We start from the raw sequence: 20,483 nt of genomic DNA on the forward strand, positions 1-20,483 counted from the left end.
CAAAAGATCGTAAATCACAAAAGAAATTTTGTCCATATTGCAGTTCTTGCTCGTAAAATTCAGATATATCAATGATTAACCCGTAAATTAAATTACTGTTTGAAAGGGGGGATTTGTATTTAGAACTTCTGAGACTAATGATTAGCGTGAGTTCTATTCTGGTTGACAACAATATCTTACTTAGACAATAACATCAAATAATCTCAAGTTCCAAATCAGTTTATCCCGTATAATCATCATATGCCATCAATCAATCTCTATATGGTTTGATTAATTAGAAGATACATTAGTTATACGTCTAAAATTCGGATCCGGGTTTAAATCAAACAAAATTTGTGTTTGGATTCAACCCGATTTTCAACTAAACAAGATTTTTGTGTCTAGACTCAAATTTAAAATATATAAATGATGTTCAAACTTAATTTACAAATTTAGTCATTTAGACCCTGAGAGTTTTGCCACCCGTAATCACCAGGAACGTAATATAACACCCGAGGAGGGCTATTTTCGACAAAAACATAGCGGAAATTTGGAATGCCAAGTACGGGCCTCGACTGTCTTGAGCTCCAAATTCTTGTTCGGCTTCTCCGTCGAAATTTCAGAGTATCACAAGACCCTACCAAATTAGCGAGGGTTTATCTGCTCCTGACTGATCTTTGCTGTATTATCTTATTAGGTATTAGGGATACAATACAGTTATTCTTTCGATTAGTTTTTTTTCCCATTCCTCCTCTTACTGTCAAGGGAAACGCAAAAGATCCGATGAATCTCTCAGTGACTAGGGTTCTGTTGATTTGTTTGCTATTGTTCGTTTGTTTGGATTTCGCTCATGGCGACGACTCCTCAGAGAATAAGTTCCGGAAGCGGGAGGCCACTGACGATTCCCTCGGTTACCCCGATTTGTGAGTCTATTTTGATCTTGATTTATTGTCCAATGTTTGTTAGTCAAATGGTGTTAGTTTTTGAAAATTATTGACTCAATTGGGCTTTGTGCGATTGTGTTGGGTTGATCAACTATTTGTCTGTTTTGGGTGTGTAGAGATGAGGATGCGTTGTTGAATACGCAATGCCCCAGGAATCTGGAGCTTAGATGGCAAACGGAAGTTAGTTCTAGCATTTATGCGACTCCATTGATCGCAGATATCAACAGGTAATTTGTACGTGTTTTTGGAGTTTAATTAGGGTCGAGTTCTATTGTTTGGCTTTGCGTGCGAGCTGAATTTTATGTATGAAAATCCGTATGTTGAAATTGCATTTTCTTTTTTGTTTCTCAGTGATGGGAAACTTGATGTAGTGGTGCCCTCCTTTGTTCACTACCTTGAAGTTCTTGAAGGTTCTGATGGAGATAAAATGCCAGGTGCTTTCCGTGATTATATTTTCATCAGTCATCACTGAATTTGTCTGGAATACTCTGCTGCCACCATCATCATTGTCGAAACCTTAATTCTACTTATTTGTAATAAAACTACACGAATAGAGGACAATGATGCGTAATCATTACATGGGATCTCTGTCACCATAGTTCTCTTACCTAAACTAATTTTTCTATAATTTGTGGAATTCAGTAAGTATAAGAGATGTCTGCATTCAAAAGGAGAGGAATTGTAAGAGAGTCTAGTGGGGAGAGGATGATGGGTTCTGTTTGACCTTGTCAAGGTTCTGCATTACAAACATCTAACACGCACTAACATAAGTAGAGAATCAAGCTCTAGTGAAGCAGACCCCATTCTCATAATTGTTCAATCATTTACCAGGTTGGCCCGCCTTTCACCAATCAACAGTACATGCAAGTCCTCTCTTGTATGATATTGACAAGGATGGCGTGAGAGAAATTGCTTTGGCTACCTACAACGGGGAAGTGTTCTTTTTCAGGTAATATGTTCCTCGCATTCATGGCAATATCTTCTTTTGTCAAAATTTGAGCTTTCTTATCAAGGGACTTGCATCCTAATATACCCAATCTCGTTGCAATATTTTCTATATTGCTCTAGGGTATCTGGCTACATAATGACAGAAAAATTGGTGGTACCCCGTCTGAAGGTTCGTAAAGATTGGCACGTGGGTTTGCATCCTGACCCAGTGGACCGTTCTCATCCGGATGTTGATGATGACCAACTCATTTTGGAGGCTGCTGAAATGAAATCAAAGACTCGTCAGTAACTCTTATTTTCATAACAGTTCTATACACTTTCCTTTCAACTAATTCAAAATTTTCTTATCAACCAACCAAGCTGCTTATTTGGCTATGTAACTTTTGAGGTGCTTCTGATATCTTTACCTGTTGAACAAAAATGCTTTATCTTTGCTTCTTAACAGCATTCTACGATAAAACAAACTTCTCATCTCCTGAGGATATCCATTAGTTGATTTTCATTAAGTTTTGACTCGTCACGCTATACTAGGTTGAATACAATGCCTTGTTCTTATTCATATTTATTCTGCGTTTCTCCCCAAGGAAAAATGCAAATGACTTTTAAGAGTGCTGGGTTTATGGTGATATCAGTAAATCCTGGTCATTCTTTTGCAGATACAAATGGAAATACAACGGAACGAAACATATCAGGTTCTACATCTATGGAAAGTCACAATGGTATTGGGAATGTAGCAAATGGAAATACACCTGAGGGAAACACTTCAGGTTCTACATCTACAAAAACTCACATTGGTATGGGGAATATGTCCAATCCAACAAATGTGTCGAATCCGGAGAATGTATCCAATCTAGCAGATGAAAAGAAAGTGAATGAAAGTCAAAAGGGAACAAACATTAAGCTGTCTACTGGTGTGGATGATTCTCCTGCAAATGCGGGATCATCCGGATCAAATAAATCTGAGATCTTGACAGGTACGGGGAGAAGGCTACTAGAAGATAACAATTCAAAAGGGTCGGAGGAAGGTGCTTCTGAATCCAAAGATAATGATAAAACTAATAGTAATGAGGATATCCGTGCAGCAACTGTTGAAAATGATGAGGGATTGGAAGCAGATGCAGATTCATCTTTTGAGTTATTGCGTGATAACGATGAGCTTGGTGATGAGTATAGTTATGATTATGATGATTATGTGGATGAATCCATGTGGGGAGATGAGGAGTGGACTGAAGGTCAACATGAGCAACTGAAAGATTATGTTAATATTGACTCACATATTTTATGCACTCCTGTGAGTCTTAAGTCAATGCTCGTGTGTCCATTTTTAGCTTATACTTTTCTGTTTTTTAAAGAAGAAAAGGAACTTGCACATCAGATGCAAACAAGATGAAAGTTTCATATATTTTTTTCTTTTTGGTCAGGTTATAGCAGACATTGATAATGATGGGGTATCAGAAATGGTTGTTGCAGTCTCGCACTTCTTTGATCACGAGTGAGTTTGCTTTCATAATAAGTTATGCATTTACATGTTATTGTTTTATTTATGAAGTCAAAATTGGATGATTATTGGTGGCTAGACTATTGTTTGCTGGAACAGACATTGGTCGCCTTTCAGCATTATATTTGCTGTTATTCTCTGTACATTAAGGATCACTGTTTTATTTTGTGGTTTGAAGCATTGGATACTGTATAATTGTCGTAAACTATTTGATTATTCTTTGTATTTATTTTCTTTATCACTCCAGGTTATTTGGAACCATTATTAGCTGTTGTTCTCATTGACCACTGTGCTATGACTCATTGAATAGTTTTGAGTGTAAAAGAGCAGATAGCTGGCTGAATTTTGCCATGTACAATAGATGAGAAAATCTCATTGATTCAAGATAGTAATGAATCTATGAAAGATTCATTTTATTTTTGATTGGAGCTTCCCCTAAACCCTACATTAGATCAAATAATAGATGTTGGTTCTTTAGTTACAAAAATCTAGTAAAAGAGACTAAAAAGAGTGGAGAGGTCAAAAAAAGACATGGATGTAATTGATGGAAAAAAGATGTAGGCCAGGTAGGATTGGTGGAGAGGGTGTCTTTATTTCAGAGTAACGGCATTGGATTTGGTGCATTCTAATTAATTTCCTGTACAGATTCATGTGGCTGACCCAAAATTGTTGTAAGGCTTTGAGGAGGATGATGATGTATGTGCTGTTTTTGCCCACCAATCGATTACATTGGTAGTGTCTTTATTTCAAGTTACTTTGACCATGTAATACTTATGACTTTGGCGGACTAAAACCCATGTTATATGCATGTAAGATATTCTCTTTGGTTTACATCAACATGAGGATATGTTTGGGTTTTTTATTAGACAATCCCGTAAGAAAGCTTGAACATATATCTTCTTGCCCATAAGTCTCCCTCTTTCTTTTTTGTGCTTCTTAATGACACATCTAATTTTGAAAAGAAAAACTGGTAGCTTGAATTTATAGTATCTATTATCCAGACTTTATTTGGTATCTGTATGCTTGCCCTTTTCCGATGTAATTATTTAAATTAATTATGTTATTTTCTGTTTAAGGACACTGACAAAAATTGAATACACCATTGATTATGCACTAACTATTGGGAAAGAAATGGTCAGGTATTATGACAACCCAGATCATATGAAGGAGCTGGGTGATATTGATATTGGTAAATATGTTGCTGGTGCTATTGTTGTTTTCAATCTTGATACAAAGCAAGTTAAGTGGTCTACACAACTAGATCTCAGCACAGATACTGCAAAGTTCCGTGCGTACATAAATTCTTCTCCAACTGTTGTTGATTTGGATGGTGATGGAAATTTGGACATTCTTGTTGGAACTTCGTTTGGCTTGTTCTATGTTTTGGATCATCACGGTAAATTAAATTCCGCCCTCTTTTTTTTTTAATTTACTTGCGTCTGATTATTACAATGTTGGCCCATATCGGTCTTAGATTTCTTATTGTGAAATAGTTATATATTGCATTATTTTGCAAGTTCATTGGTTGTGATCTCTGAAACAATGGTAACAGGATAAGTTAGATTGTTTTAAATAGCTGTTGAGAGAATGGTGTTTAGTACATATTTTTCAATACTTAGCACTAAGGGCAAATTCATGACCTACTGGTAAGTATGTCAGCAACTTCATTAATCTGTGACCTAGTGGCTTTGTCATCTTGATGTAGTAGCCATGTTAATATAAAAAACTTCCAAGTGTTTTGGCTCTCTTTTGCTACATGAAGCTGATATTGGTACAACCTTTCTTCCCCTCTGACGATTTTGATACTAAAAATGTTTCTTTTATTCAGGAAAAATCAGAGAGAAGTTCCCTCTTGAAATGGCTGAAATTCAAGGTGCGGTAGTTGCAGCTGATGTTAATGATGATGGCAAAATTGAACTGGTGACTACTGATACACATGGGAATGTTGCTGCATGGACTGCACAAGGAAAGGAAATTTGGGAAGCTCATGTTAAAAGTCTTGTTTCCCAGGTAAGTTGCAGTGGATCAAAAAACACATTTCCAAGTTATAAGGTTATTGGGCAATGCATTTAGAAAGATTTTGTAACTCTTACATATAAAATCATTCCCGTTTCAAACTTCGATTGCTATTGGGTAAGGCTACCCAGCCTTCAACACATGAACCTTTTGCACGGGAGTCGTTTACCTCTACTTGTTTTGCTGCTAGTGATTTTGGTCGTAGTCAAATTGTAGATACTGAAGTTACTTGTCTTTATTAACCGTGTCCAATACGTAAGCTGCCCAAAAGTTTGACCCATTGTTCCATATGTAGGGTTTTTTGTGCAGACAAATAGACTATATATGATGAATTAATGCTCTCTCGACCTGATAGTTGTCAATCTTATGATAAGAGTTGGACATTAATCCAAATGAAAGAGACTTCCAGGAAATCTCAAATGCAATCTCTTCATGACACGGGTGTGGTAGATGCTATACATTAGTTGTCTTACGACCAAATGTAGGAGACGCTGTCACTTCAACTATCCAGTGCTCTTTCTTCTATTTATCTGAAATCTTGAATGTATTGTGCTTCAAATATGATGACAAATGTCCTTGTTCTAGAGGGTAAGCTGATGGACACTACCTGGATCAGTGCTTATGGTAGAGTGATTTAATTTCCACTTCTGTATTTCTCAGGGTCCAACCATAGGTGATGTTGATGGGGATGGGCGTACTGATGTTGTGGTTCCAACACTGTCTGGGAATATATATGTTCTTAGTGGCAGAGATGGTAAACCTGTTGGTCCTTACCCATATAGGACTCATGGGAGAGTGATGAATCAAGTTCAACTTGTTGATTTAAGCAAACGTGGGGAAAAAAGCAAGGGACTCACTCTTGTTACAACATCTTTTGATGGTTACCTATACCTAATAGATGGACCTACAGCATGTGCCGATGTGGTCGATATTGGTGAAACTTCGTAAGAGATTCTTACATCCTAGATTTTATTCCTTCAAATTTCCTTCTGTAAATTTATATCATATGTAGATTTTTTTTAATTGCAGATATAGCATGGTCTTGGCGGACAACATTGATGGTGGGGATGATCTCGATCTAATTGTTACAACAATGAATGGGAATGTCTTTTGCTTCTCAACTCCTGCTCCACATCATCCCCTCAAGGCAGGATAGATCTCAAACTTACGTCTTGGTGCTTTCCAATAAAATCTCCCAGCATTTAAAATATCATTAAATATTATTCTGTTCAGGCATGGAGATCAAGCAATCAAGGAAGAAATAATCTAGCCAACAGGTACAATCGTGAAGGAGTCTACGTAACATCTCCATCAAGAAATTACCGTGACGAGGAAGGCAAGAACTTCTGGGTGGAGATTGAGATTGTAGATAAATACAGATTCCCTTCTGGCTCACAAGCACCTTATAATGTTACTGTAAGTTACTTCTTTCCCATGCTTTATAATTTTTCAAAAGCATTCGACCCTTACATTTTCCGTGTATCCATTTTCTTTTTGCAATGGAACTCTGCAGATAACTTTGTTAGTGCCCGGAAATTACCAAGGAGAAAGAAGGATAACACAAAACCAGATTTTTCGCCATCCCGGGAAATTCCAAATTAAGCTACCAACCGTTGGAGTCAGGACCACTGGGACTGTTGTAGTCGAGATGGTGGACAAGAATGGACTCTATTTCTCAGATGAGTTTTCCCTGACATTCCATATGTACTACTATAAACTATTGAAGTGGCTCATTGTCCTCCCGATGCTTGCCATGTTTGGTGTGCTTGTCATCCTTCGTCCACAGGAAGCCATGCCTTTACCATCATTTTCTCGCAACACTGACCTTTGATCACAACGTTTCATGACATGCTACATATACTTTAGATTGAACACACAGCAGTTGATATTTTGCCTGGCCAAGAACTCTCGGCGCTACTGAAGACTTCAAATTGAAACAGAACATCTACCATTTAAAAGGGGTTTGGCATGGCAGAATTTACTAATTTAGAGTTCAAGAAGATATAAGGTCCGAACTTGTAACATAGACGAATGAGTAGTTATACTGGATTGGATTTTGGATTCCCAAACCATTTGTAGCTTTGATTGTAATTTTGTGAGGCATCTTGAGGGAAATAGATAGTTATCTACAAAGGGAAATCCAAGTAATTTCTCTTCATGCCCCAAGCAAGAAAAAGAATCCTTCTTTTTGTTTCTATGGTGAAGATAGAATATGCCCCTTGATCTGAGCTTGAGTTGAGCATGTATTGTGAACATTCATGTCATATGGAATGGAACATTTTTAGAGAATAAATTAAATCGGCTTTTGAATTTTTACACTCGGAGATTTTGCGTCTATTTTGAACTTAAGACTGTTGAATTTTTATATGGTGAATTTCGCAGCATGCATTTCTCAAAAATGGTCTTTCAATTGAAAATTTTAAGATTCCAACGGCGGTGACTTGTTAACTCTCCGTTTCACTTAATCCAAACAGATAATTAACCAAAAAAACCTAGAAATTGTTCTCGAGCAATGGTAAGCAACAAAAACTTTTATCGACACAAAGCACTCTGTTGGGCCAACACTGCTAGACGAAAGCTGGGGGAGCGAACAGGATGCTTTGTAACCTGGTTTGGTTCTTTACCAAGCTAGAGTATGTATGATAGGGTGGTGAAATGCGTAGAGATTGGAACTGGAAAGAACACAAACAGCGAAAGCACCTCTGTTGGGCCAACATTGCCTGACGAAAGCTGGGGGAGCGAATGGGATACCTTTTAACCTTGTTTGGTTCTTGATTTTTGGCCGAATGGATGGATGCATGTAATCCTAAATCCTAATCAAGATGACTCCTATTGTGATAGAAGTTTGAACATATAGCATTTACTTGAAACATAGTAATGATAGTCTTAAGCATTTTTAGAAAAAGAGAACCAAAAACAATCCAAAGAACAAAAACTCAAAGATTGGGGAGATCTAACAGGGCATTCCCCGGAGTTGAAGAGTTGAAGCTTATAAGCTCCAAAGTAAGCAGTGCCAGATAGGCACTATATGACGTTGTTAATTATATTCTTAGCTAAAACCACTCGAGATTCGCAGAAGGAAGGATGTTTCAGTTTGACAGCATAACACCAACCAATTCTTCATAATTATGCATCTTACATTATATTCAGCTCAAAGCTAGCATTTAACTATAGAGGGTGCTGCACTCTGCAGGTATAGTTCTATAGAGAGAAGAACTGCCACACACATTGGGAAAAAATTAGCAAAAAGAAGAAGAGAAGAGGATGTCGAACCCCACCGCGGATACAATGGTCTTGTTGTGCTGAGGTGAACTAACTTCAGTTTCTAAGAGATCAAATCAATAGATGATGATGGTAGCAAATGCAATCCTATTCCTCCCTTGGAAAGTACTAGCTCCATCTTCCAATCCCAATTAAACCATCAAATTTCCAAAGTCTAGGAATACAAAGGAAGAATTTCCATTGCAATTCAATGCAAACATCCAAACAACCATGTCCAATACTCTGGACGAACCAAAAGCTACAAGTTAACTCACAACCCATTTCGCAAGCAAACCTTAAGACTGAAACTGCTGGGCGAGTTGAACTTACGACCTGGAGTCACCACATTTAACTTCACCATCCCAACCAGAATTTCTTTGTTCATCCCAAAACCATAACCATAGGCAACTGAACAAGTAAATATTAAAACTATAACCATCATCCAGACATTCTTTCCCCAATCAATCAAATGTAAGACAACACATGGAGAAAGACATCAAATCCAGAAACCTATCAATTTACTTTACTAAAAGAATCATAACTAATCAAAATAAAAATGTTATAGCCGGGTAGCACAAATAAGTTTTTTGAGTACAAAAGGAGACGAAAGCATTGAGCATCTTTGTTAGAGATGCAAACCATATTACAAAGGAAGCAGAAACTGCTTACATTATGATCAGAAAACCTGCAACACAGGCCTTTTCCCAAGCCGCTTGATCTCTCTATCCATTTGGCCAGTTAGCATCAATCCAAACATCCTGAAATCACACAAAAGAGACCAAATCGGATGCCCAAAGGTGGCAGGAACATTCCCTTCCACAAAGAAATGGCTGTACCAAGCAAAACCATATCCAAACAAAGGCACAAAGATCATTAACTTCCAATTAAAGAGCAATGAGAACAGCAAAACTATGATACTTGTAAGAGTGCCCACAAAGTGCCAACGCCTTGTTGATGGTTTTGAGTGTTGACTCATATAGAAGCTCCAGAACTCTTCCAAGCTCCTAAAATTCATATCTTCAAGAGAACCCCAAATTCCCAATTCACAATTTCGATTTCCCTTGCCCTCTTAAAGAAAAACCCTAATTCCCAATTCACACAACTCTTGATTGGCAATGATCTTGCAAACCCCAGGGAGTAAAAAAGACCAAATTTTCTATATGGGTTTGGATTTAATTGCAAGAGATGGAGGGTTTTGAGGCTAATCAGATCCTCCTGGGTCAGATAGGAACAAATCCCAGAAGAATTTTCAGCAAGAAAATCCCAAGATGGAATAGAGGGATCTTTGAAATCTTCACCTAAGCAGCTGCTTTTGATGTAGACGACAATACAGAGTTGAAAGGGTGCATAGGAGCTATCTCCCTCTGTGCGGAGAAATCAAAGTAGATTTACGGTCTCCTCTGCTACAGTTGGCTAAGGTTTTTGTCATTTGAGATAAGTGATGGCGAGGAATTTAGGAGAATCTGGTCATCTTCAGTTCATCTGTTGTGTAATTGGATCTGTATTGATATTTTATTGTTTCATATAATTAGCAGTTGTGCCCTAAAGAATAAAAAAAATACTGACTTTCTTGTTTGTTTTCATTTGTCGAATGGTATGTGGACGGATTTCCTGGTATTACAGGTATTCAAAACCAATCTGAATTGCCCACGTAAGTGCTAAAGTGTTCTAATTTATATTTTTTGTCTCGGGAAAAAAAAAATTCTGGACCTCCAAATATAAATCTGAAGCGTTTTGTCCTTTTCATGTCTAATTTAATTTTTGTTTTGGATAAAAAAATTGTAACGATCCACTTGTAAACCCGATCAAAATACATTTATGATTTTTTTTTTGTAGTTAGGGTAAAAGAAACCGAACCAACCCGAATCTTAGACCGAAAACCGAACCGAATCCTACAAATAGTTCGGTGTTTCGGTTTACGAGTTACGTTCGAATTTATTCATTTTATAAACGATTTATGTTACATAAACGATCTGGTGCAGTTTGATCAAAATAAAAATCGAAAAACTTCGGTTTTACAGATTTCGATTTGAAACCAAATCGAAACCCGATATTTATACCCTTAATTTATGACCATAAAAGCCAATACAGCATACCCCACAAACCCCTGATTTCAGTTGTCTTATAGCTGTGAATTTATGATTATCAAAATTTCAACATCATCTCATAATGGTACTAATGTCTTAAGGACAGACACAACTGTAATTACTGAATAAACACTTGAACAACACTTATTCTATGATTTTGAAACATCCCATTCATATGTTTTGAGTGTGGATGCTGAATCAATATGTTTGAATGGAGAGAACCACGAATACATCATATGGTAGTCATGTGTATGTGTATGGTATATCATAAAGGTCTCGAGTTCTCCCCATCCCCTTCCCCCGTAATTAGAAAAAAAAAAAAAATTGTTTCAATGGAATGATAAAACAGTGGAAGGAACCGGGAGGCTCTTGATGTACTGGTAAGATTGCTTCTTTACATATATGAATGTTACACTACTTTTTGTATAACAACGCTCGAGCTGCTGTACATATCAAACTCCTACATTTTGCAGAAACAAATTCATTCCTTGCTAATGAATCAAATTAACATTAATGCCTTTATCATTTCCCAAACTTGATCCTGGGTTTCGTAACTTTTTTAGTCGTAGAAAACTCGCTCTCCAGTAGCGAACAGGTTCCAAAACATGGCCGAAACAAAGTAGAGTCCTGCTGTGACAGTGAGGAAGGCCTGAAAAGATCCGAGCCACTGTACGAAATAACCTGTTCCAATCGTGCTGATGATTGCGGCTAATGTCCCTGCTGAATTTGCTATTCCTGTTTTTTTTCAAGGTAATTCAATTCCAAAATGTCATTTTCTCAAGTTCTCAGAAGTCCAAACAATAGTCTATAATTAATAGAAAATGTAGGCAAGAAAGAATACCATGAAGAAATCCTGCACACTGAGGTGCTATGTCCTGATAACAGAAACCACACAGGTTAAATCAAATTGGAGGTAAGAGAGTAGTTATCATCATGGCAGAACTAAAGAAGCTTACTTGCATATTGAGGAGAAAGCCAGCTTGACTAAAAGAGCTCAAGCTTAGCGCTACCGTGATGATTACGGAAGCAACCACAGGAGTTTTCGCGTAATTTAAGCATAGTAGTGCAACTCCAGGACCGATGAAACCAATCGACTGTCAACGGATTATAAATCAGAACTAAATTTTGCACTCATTGCAACAGAAATAAGAGTTACCTGCATGATCTTTCGGACCAATGTTAAAGAGTATCCTGCCTTGATTAAGGAATCCGATGCTGAACCAGCGATGAAGCCAGAAACAGCCATTGTTCCCCACGGAACAGCACTAAACCAAGCTGCTTGCTTCAAGTTCACATTAAATACCTGTATTTATTGAAATTTAAAACCTGTAACTTACTGTTTCAAAAAGTAGTGGAGTTGTGGAGACGAAGACAACGGAAATATAACTTACTGTGTTGAAATAGACCGGCATCCATGACAGAAGAACAAAGTATCCCTGCAATTGTAGGCACAAGTTAACGGTAATTTGGCATGCTCGGACTCACTTAACAGAGGAGATGAGTACTTCACTGCACCAAGAGAGAGACCTTACCCAATTGTTCGTAATATTAGCAAATATGATTGCCCATGTTGGTAGTTTTGACAGTAAGAGGCGTAGGGATGGACGTTTCCCGCTGCTTGCTAAAGAGCGATTTTTTCCTGCTTGGATTATTTGCAGCTCTGATTTGCTGATAAAGGGACTATCTAGAGGATCACTTGTGACTCGATATGCCCAAGTCGTCAACCATAGCATTCCAAGTGATGAAAAGAGTATAAACGGACCAGAAATTCCAACAGTTGACAACATGATTGGAGTCAGTAGTAATCCTGTTACATTGCCAAGGTGAAATCCAGCCATGGAGATACCAACTGCACTTGCTCGCTCATTGCTCGGGAACCACCTAGTCAATATCGAACAAAGAAACGAAATTAGCTACAAAGACAGAATTCTATCATCATAAACAAATTGTTTTCACAATTACATTTTAAGGTGATTCTACCTTGATAAGAGGGTGGTCATAGAGGGGAGAGCTACGCCTTCAGCAAGACCAAAGAAGGCGCGAACAGCTAAAAGACTGGCTGTAGAGTAGTTGGCAGCCAATGGAGTGAGCAGAGTAGCCAGTGACCAGAATGCCAGTCCCCATGCCATCACTCTTTTGCCTCCATATCTGTCTACCAAGGCTCCTGCTATTACTGATGAGAATATGTATCCCCACAAAAAGGATGACTTCATCAAACAGTTTAACAGAACCACTTTTTGTTAGAAATTCAATCGAATAAGAATCCAGAAATGAAAAAAAATAAAATGAGTACTCTTATCTTGATTGAAATTTTTGGAAATTTGATTGAGAATGACACCATACAATGAGTTTGTTTTTTTGAACACCCAATATAAGTCTAAATCAATGCCGTCAGGTCTGCTTGCACAAAAATGAGTACTCTATCTTGGTTGGAGTCTTTTTGCAAACAAGATGTCTCTTTTTTTTTTAGTAACTAAGAATGGTGCCATACAAGTTTGTCTTTTGAACACCTGACTGATATTGACCTAAACTCGGGTCGTCAAGCCTGCGTGTATGCAGAAGTTTTCTAAATGATGACATGGTAAGTTGGACCCATAAGTGGGAACGAAACAAGATTTGTCTCATTTACACCCATTATTTGTGACACGTAATTATAATAATATCCAAATTAACATATGCAATTCATTTGTCATCGTTAGGTTTTATAAATCAGTAATTTTTTATCCTATTAAAGTTAATTATTTCATTAATAAAGAAAAAATAAATGACTTCATGTTGAAGGGCCACAATCCAATTCATTTCAATCTTTTGGAACTAAGTAAACTTTAGTGACACCACTAAGTTTACTAAAAATATTCCAACTTAAGTTGACCATCTCTTATAAAAATCAATTGACTGGATGTCTTTAGTAAATGTAGGGGTGTGACTAAAGTTTACCTTGAAACTAACCGACACAAAAGGTCCCTAAAAAAAGCCCATGCAAAAGTGTCTTTCTAAGTTGAAGTTCCAACAAGTACCAGGCCCGCAATTATACTCTGCCCAAATGGCCCAACAGAAACAGATGGCGTCATGGGAGAGTTCGTAGGGGTTTCTGTCAGGTCTTGGTTTGACAGGCTGCTGTAGGGCCCACGAGAAGTACATGCTTTGCACTAAAATGAACCAGGAAACACTCAATTCTCTATTTATTTAGCTTAGGGTTTTGGTAAAACATCATAATTAGGTATGACAGAGATGTCGGCGGTTGTTGAGCGTAATAGGGATCTCAGCAGCAGCTGATATTCTGTTATCCCAACTTTTGAGTTGTAGGCAGGTATAATAAAGATCTCAATAGTTGATATCAAGTTGTCCCAACTATTGAATGTACAGTTGTACGCAAAGATTTGTATGAAAAATTTAAGTAGGAGAGACAATTAGGAGAGAAAACTTGTGGATACAAGAACATGGAAGCATAATGCAATGCGTTGTTCATTCTCTTATCCCACATCGGCGGGTAGGTGGGAGCAAGTGAAGTGTTTTATATGGGTGGGCAATCCTCAACCTTGTAAGTCGGTTTTCAAGGGGTGAGTTAGACTCACTACATCATTTGGTATCGAAGCGAGGCACATGCTGATGATGTGGATGCATGTGGGTCCACGGGGTGGGGTGCCACACGTGAGACACAGTGTTCCTTGGGAGGGAGGGAATTGATGCAGTGCGCTGATCATTTTCTTATCCCATATCGGATAGGTGGTCGGGTAGGTGGGAAGGGAAGATGCAGTGCGCTGGTCATTCCTTATCCTATATCGGATAGGTGGTCGGGGATATCGGATAGGTGGTCGGGTGGGTGGGAAGGGAATTGATGCAATGCGCTGGTCATTCCCTTATCCCATATTGGATAGGTGAGAGCAATTCAAGTCCTCAACCTTTGCAAGTCGGTTTTCAAGGGGTGAGTTAGGCCCACTGCATCAAAGCATCAGACTGGTTTATCCGGAATGATCGAGTTGACTGAGGATGAAATCTTATGATGGAGTTTGATATATTCATGATATGATATAAAAATGTACCTGAACAATGCCCAGGAAGGAACTGGACCAACCCATTTTGGCAGCGAGAGGAACAACCGCAACAGACATAACAACGCGGTCAGCATTGGCGAGACACATCACGCACGCCATCAAAGCCGCCACCTTCCACCTCTCCGGCACTGCCCGTAGTCTCGCCTCCGCCTCTCCTCCGATCAACATTCCTCTCTCTATCCCCTCCGCCGTACACCGGACCACCATTAATCCTCTCTGCCTCTGCCTCTCCCTTTCTACATACTGCCCAATTTTCAATTCCTTTCTCGGGAAACCAATTCTCCATTTGATTGGTCTTGTAGCAAATTGAGGATCGAATCTCAACTGGGTTTTCCTACAATTAATCAAATTTGATTGGGAATTCGTAAAATAAGAAGGAATTGATGAAGAATGCAGTAGAGATTTAGTCGCCATTAGAAATGGAAATTAGAGGGAGAGAATGTTTAGTGGAACTATAAAATGTCTATAAAGAAGTGAGTAATTAATTAATAGAAGAGGTTTGGTGAGACGGTGAGGGAAGATGAGGAAGATTGGTGAGTGTTGTTGTTGGGATTGGGGTTGGTGAGAAAGAAGTGGTCAAAAGAGTATCGGCTACAAACAAAACTCTCCCTATATCAATTCAACGTGGCAAAACGTGTCGCCTAACACTATAGCCTAACCAACCCGATTTCTCTCGAATTCGCGGTTTCACAATTCTTTAGAGTATATAATTTCTATCGAATGGGAGAAAAAATGTAATACAAGTTTTAAAAATGAAAAAATAAAAGTGTGACGTGATGTGACACACCTTCTAAACTGTTAGATTTAAATTGTCGATTTTACAATTTTAAACAAATTATGGAGCCTCAGATCTATCCCCTATTAATTATTTTTAAACACAACAATTAATAAACACTATTTAGAAGAATGATTGTGGGTTTTTGTTTGAAAATTAGAAGTCAAAAGTATAATCTAATTAATCTCGTTAAAAAAAAAGAAAAAAATGAAATTGTTGAAATCATTATTGATTTACTTAGTGTTATCAAAACCGACTTGTATATCGATCCGTGACAATAATCTTTGAAGGTTCAATCATTTGGACCGAATGATTAATGGTTGAACCGCATATTTTTTTAAATAATTAAATTTATTTATAAATAATAATAATTTATTTATAAATAGAAATAATAGTTTCTATTTAGACCCCGTTTGGTTTAGGTTTTTTAATATCATTTATACTACAAAAATTAAATTTATTTATAAATAATAATAATTTATTTATAAATAGAAATAATAGTTTCTATTTAGACCCCGTTTGGTTTAGGTTTTTTAATATCATTTATACTACTTTGTAGTATAAGTGCTAACTCCAAACCAAACAGGTTTTTTTGACACATAATTCGAGATATTTTTTCTCAGTCTTTTATGTTACAACTAAAATGTATAATACCCCTACACGTAATTTGTCATAATATACTACACAACATAATTGTTACCAGTAAAAGTTCAATCAAACACTACCAAACATTCATGTAGCATATCTGCTATTAAAATTGTCTAGCATTTCTTCTACCACCATTTCTATTGATATATCTGCTATTTTTAAAAAACTTTACCAAACTGGGCCTTAAATTTATCACTAGCATTTTGTGATGTGCGATTTTCAACAATGAAATTTATAAATATATTAAGAAACAAAAAAAAGATAAAGATATTAATGAACCAAGTGGTCACTCAAGTCAGTGACAAAAACCTTAAAATATGGGAAGCTTCATTGTTTTGAATGTAATGGGCCTTCGTTAGGTTGTTTTGCATGCATTGCTTTGAATGAAATGGGCCCGCCACAATCAAACAAAATGTCAAGTCCGTATCAGTTAGGGCCCACGAAGCCATAACTCATTAGAATCCACATTGGAGAGAAATGACAGAACCATGGAACTTGGAAGACAGTATGTCCAACCGTGTATTTCAAAATGAGAAGCGATCGTCAAATTGACCGTTGGTCGATTATCTTTTAAAAAGCTTACTTAGAATCGACTAAAATTATCAAAATAATCACCGATAATCAATCGATTGGTATGTTAAATTCATGTCAAAAAACTAAAAAATATACCGTAATCGACCATTTATATCCCTACCCGATTTTGTGTGATTCGCTTTCCTGATCTTGAAGGATTAATGATATTCGTTGGAGTACCCTATCAAAAGGCTTTCTAAGATGGAAGTGATGAATTGTATATGTTTTTCTTGAATCAATTAGCCTTCAAGGCCAAACAAAGCGAGCAATCCCTTTCTATGCATTATAGAGAATTGGCTACAATTTTTTGTGAATTGGACCATCGTGATAAAAGATGTTGAGGCATATCATAAGTCGATTGAGGCTATGGGTACACATTTTCTTTGATGGATTGGATGGTGAATGTGGGGATATTTGTAGAGCTATTGCTATGCAATATTGCACCATGTTTGTCATTTGATCCTGGGGTGTTTTCGTCATTCCTTCATGTTTCCTTTTCATATTGTGAAAATCGGGTTGTGACAACAATTCTAGGATAAATTCTACTTTTACAGTTGCTTAAACCAAGATAGATGGAGATGAAAAAGTTACTGAGAAGACCTTTGATTCTAGTCAAGTGCTTGTTGATAAAGGAAGATGCTAGAGACTTGCAAGCCTTGATTGGATTGATATTTTAGAGAGTTAAGTGGAGAGGGTTAAGGAGGGAGGAGTAACTCTACTTTGTTTAACTCTCTCTATTGTTCGTGTTGGTAGTTTGAAACAAATTTGAATTTTTGAAACCCAACTTGAATTGTTTAACAAATAAGTTCCCGAGTTAAACTGTGTCAAATTATTCAATACCCAAAAATGCTATTACCACAAATCTTAAAAAATAGAAAATTATTTTTGGCAAGTTAATCGATTGTTGAAATATGAGGAATATATTTTGCCAAAATTATCAAAAATGTCCTCGCAACCATTATCCACTAGGGACTTTTTCGTCATTCCGACAATAAATCAATTGCAAAAAAAAAAGGATAAGGTTGGTCAACCGCTCAACGCCCAGGCCCAATACACGAAATTACAGTATATTTTTGATAAATTAATAGTCTCGATTAAATAAGGGAAAATTCCAAGCCAGTACCACTTGTAAAACTTTTGGACACTTAGTTCCAGTCCAAAAAACTTTATCCCTCTAAGTTACCACTAGTACGCTAATTACTTTCTTACCATTGTCTTCTTCCTCCTACAACTACTACACTTCTCCTTATTGTTATCCGTTAGTATCCAACCTAAACTGAAGCTCATATCAACACGTACATACTCCGACCTTCCACCACCACCCATGGCCGTCCATTTGCCCGGAAAATGATTAGAAAGCTGCGACCACCGCAAGATAAAAGTCTTAGATCGGACATATTTTAGCGACGGTTGGCTACACCACCACTACCGTTAGACTCCCCTCACTGAGTCGCACAATGTCCAACCAAAAACTACTCAAAACAACCATCGGATATGGTTGTTTAAAAATAGTAACATTGGTCGACCAATGTTACTGTTTCAAAATAGTAACATTTGTCGACTAACATTACTATTTGGAAAAAAACTTCAAATTTGGTAGATTCCGACTGTGGTTCGCCATACCACCATCATTGTTGGACTCCCCTCATTGAAACACACAATGCCCAACCATATATGGTCCCAAACGACCACCAGATATGTCCATTTTAAAACAGTAACATTGGTTGACGAATGTTAATATTTTAAAACGGTAACATTGGTTGGCTAATGTTATTATTTTGAAAAAACTTCAAATCCGGCTGATTCCAATGATGGTTCGCCACACCACCACTATTGTTGGACTCCCTTCATAGAGACGTAGAATGCCCAATCATATCTAGATCAAAACGACCACCAAAAAAAAGATGAGAGAGAAAGAGAAAGAGAAAGAGAAAGATGTGGTAATAAGAGAGAGATGTAGTAGGGGGAGAGAGAGATGTAGGGGGAGAGAGAGATGGAGTGATGAGAGAGATGCAATAGAGAGAGAAGATGTAGTGAGATGAGAAAGAGTAACAAGAGAGAGAAATCATATTATATCTAAATCTCTTTGAAAAAATGACAAAAAAGGAATTAGATAAAATTTAAATGATTTAAATAATTATAAAAAATAAAAATAGAAGTATGAGGGATAAATTTTTTGGAGTGAACTTAGATGTCCAAACAAGAGTTTTGAAAGTGATATTAATATTTTCAATTAAATAATACTTTTCATCGATCCCCACTTGGACTCAACGTGATATAATTGGGTATGAGCAACTGCAACAATTACTTTTTAGTAGCCCATGGAGGCATTTTGTTGTCCCAACTAATAGCCCATGAAAAAAAAGAGAGGTGCAATGGTGCTATTTTAAACCCTCCCTACCACCTGCCTCTAATACTATAGCCTAACCAACCCTATTTCTCTCGAATTAGCAACTTCGCAATTCTCTAAAGTCTATAACTTCTATCGAATGGGGAAAAAAATGTAATACAAGTTTTAAAAATGAAAAAATAAAAATGTGGCATGATGACCTTCTAAACTGTTGGATTCAAATCTACAATTTTAAACGAATTGTGAAGCCTCAGATCTATCTCCTGTTAATTATTTTTAAACACAACAATTAATAGACACTATTTAAAATAATGGTTGTGGGTTTTTGTTTGAAAATTGGAAGTCAGAAGTATAATCTGATTAATCTCATTAAAAAAAAGAAAGAAATGAAATTGTTGAAATCATTATTGATTTACTTAGTGTCATCAAAACCGACAGGTATATCGACCCGTGATAATAATCTTTGAAGGTTCAATCGTTTAGACTTTGGACCGAATGATTAATGGTTGAACCGCATATTTTTAAATAATTTAATTTATTTATAAATAGAAATAATAGTTTCCATTTAAATTTATCACTAGTATTTGGTGATGTGCAATTTTCAACAATGAAATTTATAAAATTATTAAGAAACAAAAAAAGATAAAGATATTAATGAACCGGTCACTCAAGTTCAGTGACAGAAATCTTAAAATATGGGAAGCCCTTTTCATTGTTTTGAATGTAATGGGCCTTCGTTAGGTTGTTTTGCATTCATTTGTTTGGAATGAAATGGACTCGCCACAATCAAACAAAATGTCAAGTCCATATCAGCTAGGGCCCACGAACTCATAACTCATTAGAATCCACATCGGAGAGAAATGACAGAACCATGGAACTTGGAAGACAATATGTCCAACCGTGTATTTCAAAATGAGAAGCCACCGTCCAATTGACTGTTGGTCGATTGGATGTGTATGCAGAAGTGTTAAGGTTTTAAATGTGTATGCATTTGCAATGAATAATGCATGGATACTCTGGTATATATACTTTAGTGGAGGAAGGATTAAAGCTTTGAATTGATTCTAGTCAAGTGCTTGCTGAATATGCTAGAGACTTTTAGGCCTTGTTTGGATTGATATTTTAGAGAGTTAAGTGGGGAGGGTTAAGGAGAGAGAAGTAACTCCGTTTTGCTTAACTCTCTCCATTGTCCGTGTGGGTAGTTTGAAACAAATTTGAATTTTTGATACCCAACTTGAAACGTTTAACAAATGAGTTCCCGAGTTGAACTGGATCAAATTATTCAGTATCCAAAAATGTTATTACCACAAATCTTAAAAAACAGAAAATTATTTTTGGCAAGTTAAGCG

At 36.9% G+C, this 20,483-nt stretch overlaps 3 protein-coding genes across 5 annotated transcripts; 1 reads left to right on the top strand and 2 right to left on the bottom strand.

Annotated features, from left to right (window-relative positions):
• Positions 1 to 501: 501 nt before the first annotated feature.
• On the top strand, positions 502 to 7,703 carry LOC119998757 (protein DEFECTIVE IN EXINE FORMATION 1-like). 2 transcript variants are annotated; one of them, XM_038846162.1, is made up of 13 exons: positions 502 to 902; positions 1,040 to 1,150; positions 1,275 to 1,357; positions 1,755 to 1,872; positions 1,992 to 2,152; positions 2,528 to 3,162; positions 3,293 to 3,363; positions 4,509 to 4,765; positions 5,198 to 5,379; positions 6,046 to 6,329; positions 6,415 to 6,532; positions 6,619 to 6,803; positions 6,885 to 7,703. In XM_038846162.1, exons 1-13 carry the CDS (start codon positions 535 to 537, stop codon positions 6,985 to 6,987), a joined length of 2,676 nt encoding a protein of 891 aa, XP_038702090.1. In that variant the 5' UTR covers positions 502 to 534; the 3' UTR covers positions 6,988 to 7,703. The 2 variants fall into 2 exon arrangements, with proteins under 2 accessions (XP_038702090.1, XP_038702089.1); XM_038846161.1 differs by having other exon boundaries at positions 6,619 to 6,801; positions 6,899 to 7,703.
• Positions 7,704 to 9,147: 1,444 nt separating this feature from the next.
• Positions 9,148 to 10,182, bottom strand: LOC119998305. The gene has a single exon (XM_038845601.1). The coding sequence runs from the start codon at positions 9,659 to 9,661 to the stop codon at positions 9,323 to 9,325; it is 339 nt and encodes a 112-aa protein (XP_038701529.1). The 5' UTR covers positions 9,662 to 10,182; the 3' UTR covers positions 9,148 to 9,322.
• Positions 10,183 to 11,084: 902 nt separating this feature from the next.
• Positions 11,085 to 15,357, bottom strand: LOC119998127 (probable anion transporter 3, chloroplastic). 2 transcript variants are annotated; one of them, XM_038845354.1, is made up of 8 exons: positions 14,777 to 15,357; positions 12,714 to 12,940; positions 12,266 to 12,614; positions 12,125 to 12,169; positions 11,890 to 12,036; positions 11,690 to 11,827; positions 11,575 to 11,608; positions 11,085 to 11,468 (listed from the first exon to the last, which is right to left on the bottom strand). In XM_038845354.1, exons 1-8 carry the CDS (start codon positions 15,200 to 15,202, stop codon positions 11,293 to 11,295), a joined length of 1,542 nt encoding a protein of 513 aa, XP_038701282.1. In that variant the 5' UTR covers positions 15,203 to 15,357; the 3' UTR covers positions 11,085 to 11,292. The 2 variants fall into 2 exon arrangements, with proteins under 2 accessions (XP_038701282.1, XP_038701283.1); XM_038845355.1 differs by having other exon boundaries at positions 12,714 to 12,906; positions 14,777 to 14,915.
• Between the last annotated feature and the right edge of the window lie 5,126 nt (positions 15,358 to 20,483).

The sequence above is a fragment of the Tripterygium wilfordii genome, chromosome 5 (genome assembly GCF_013401445.1).
Source record: "Tripterygium wilfordii isolate XIE 37 chromosome 5, ASM1340144v1, whole genome shotgun sequence".
NCBI classification, from domain to species: Eukaryota; Viridiplantae; Streptophyta; class Magnoliopsida; order Celastrales; family Celastraceae; genus Tripterygium; species Tripterygium wilfordii.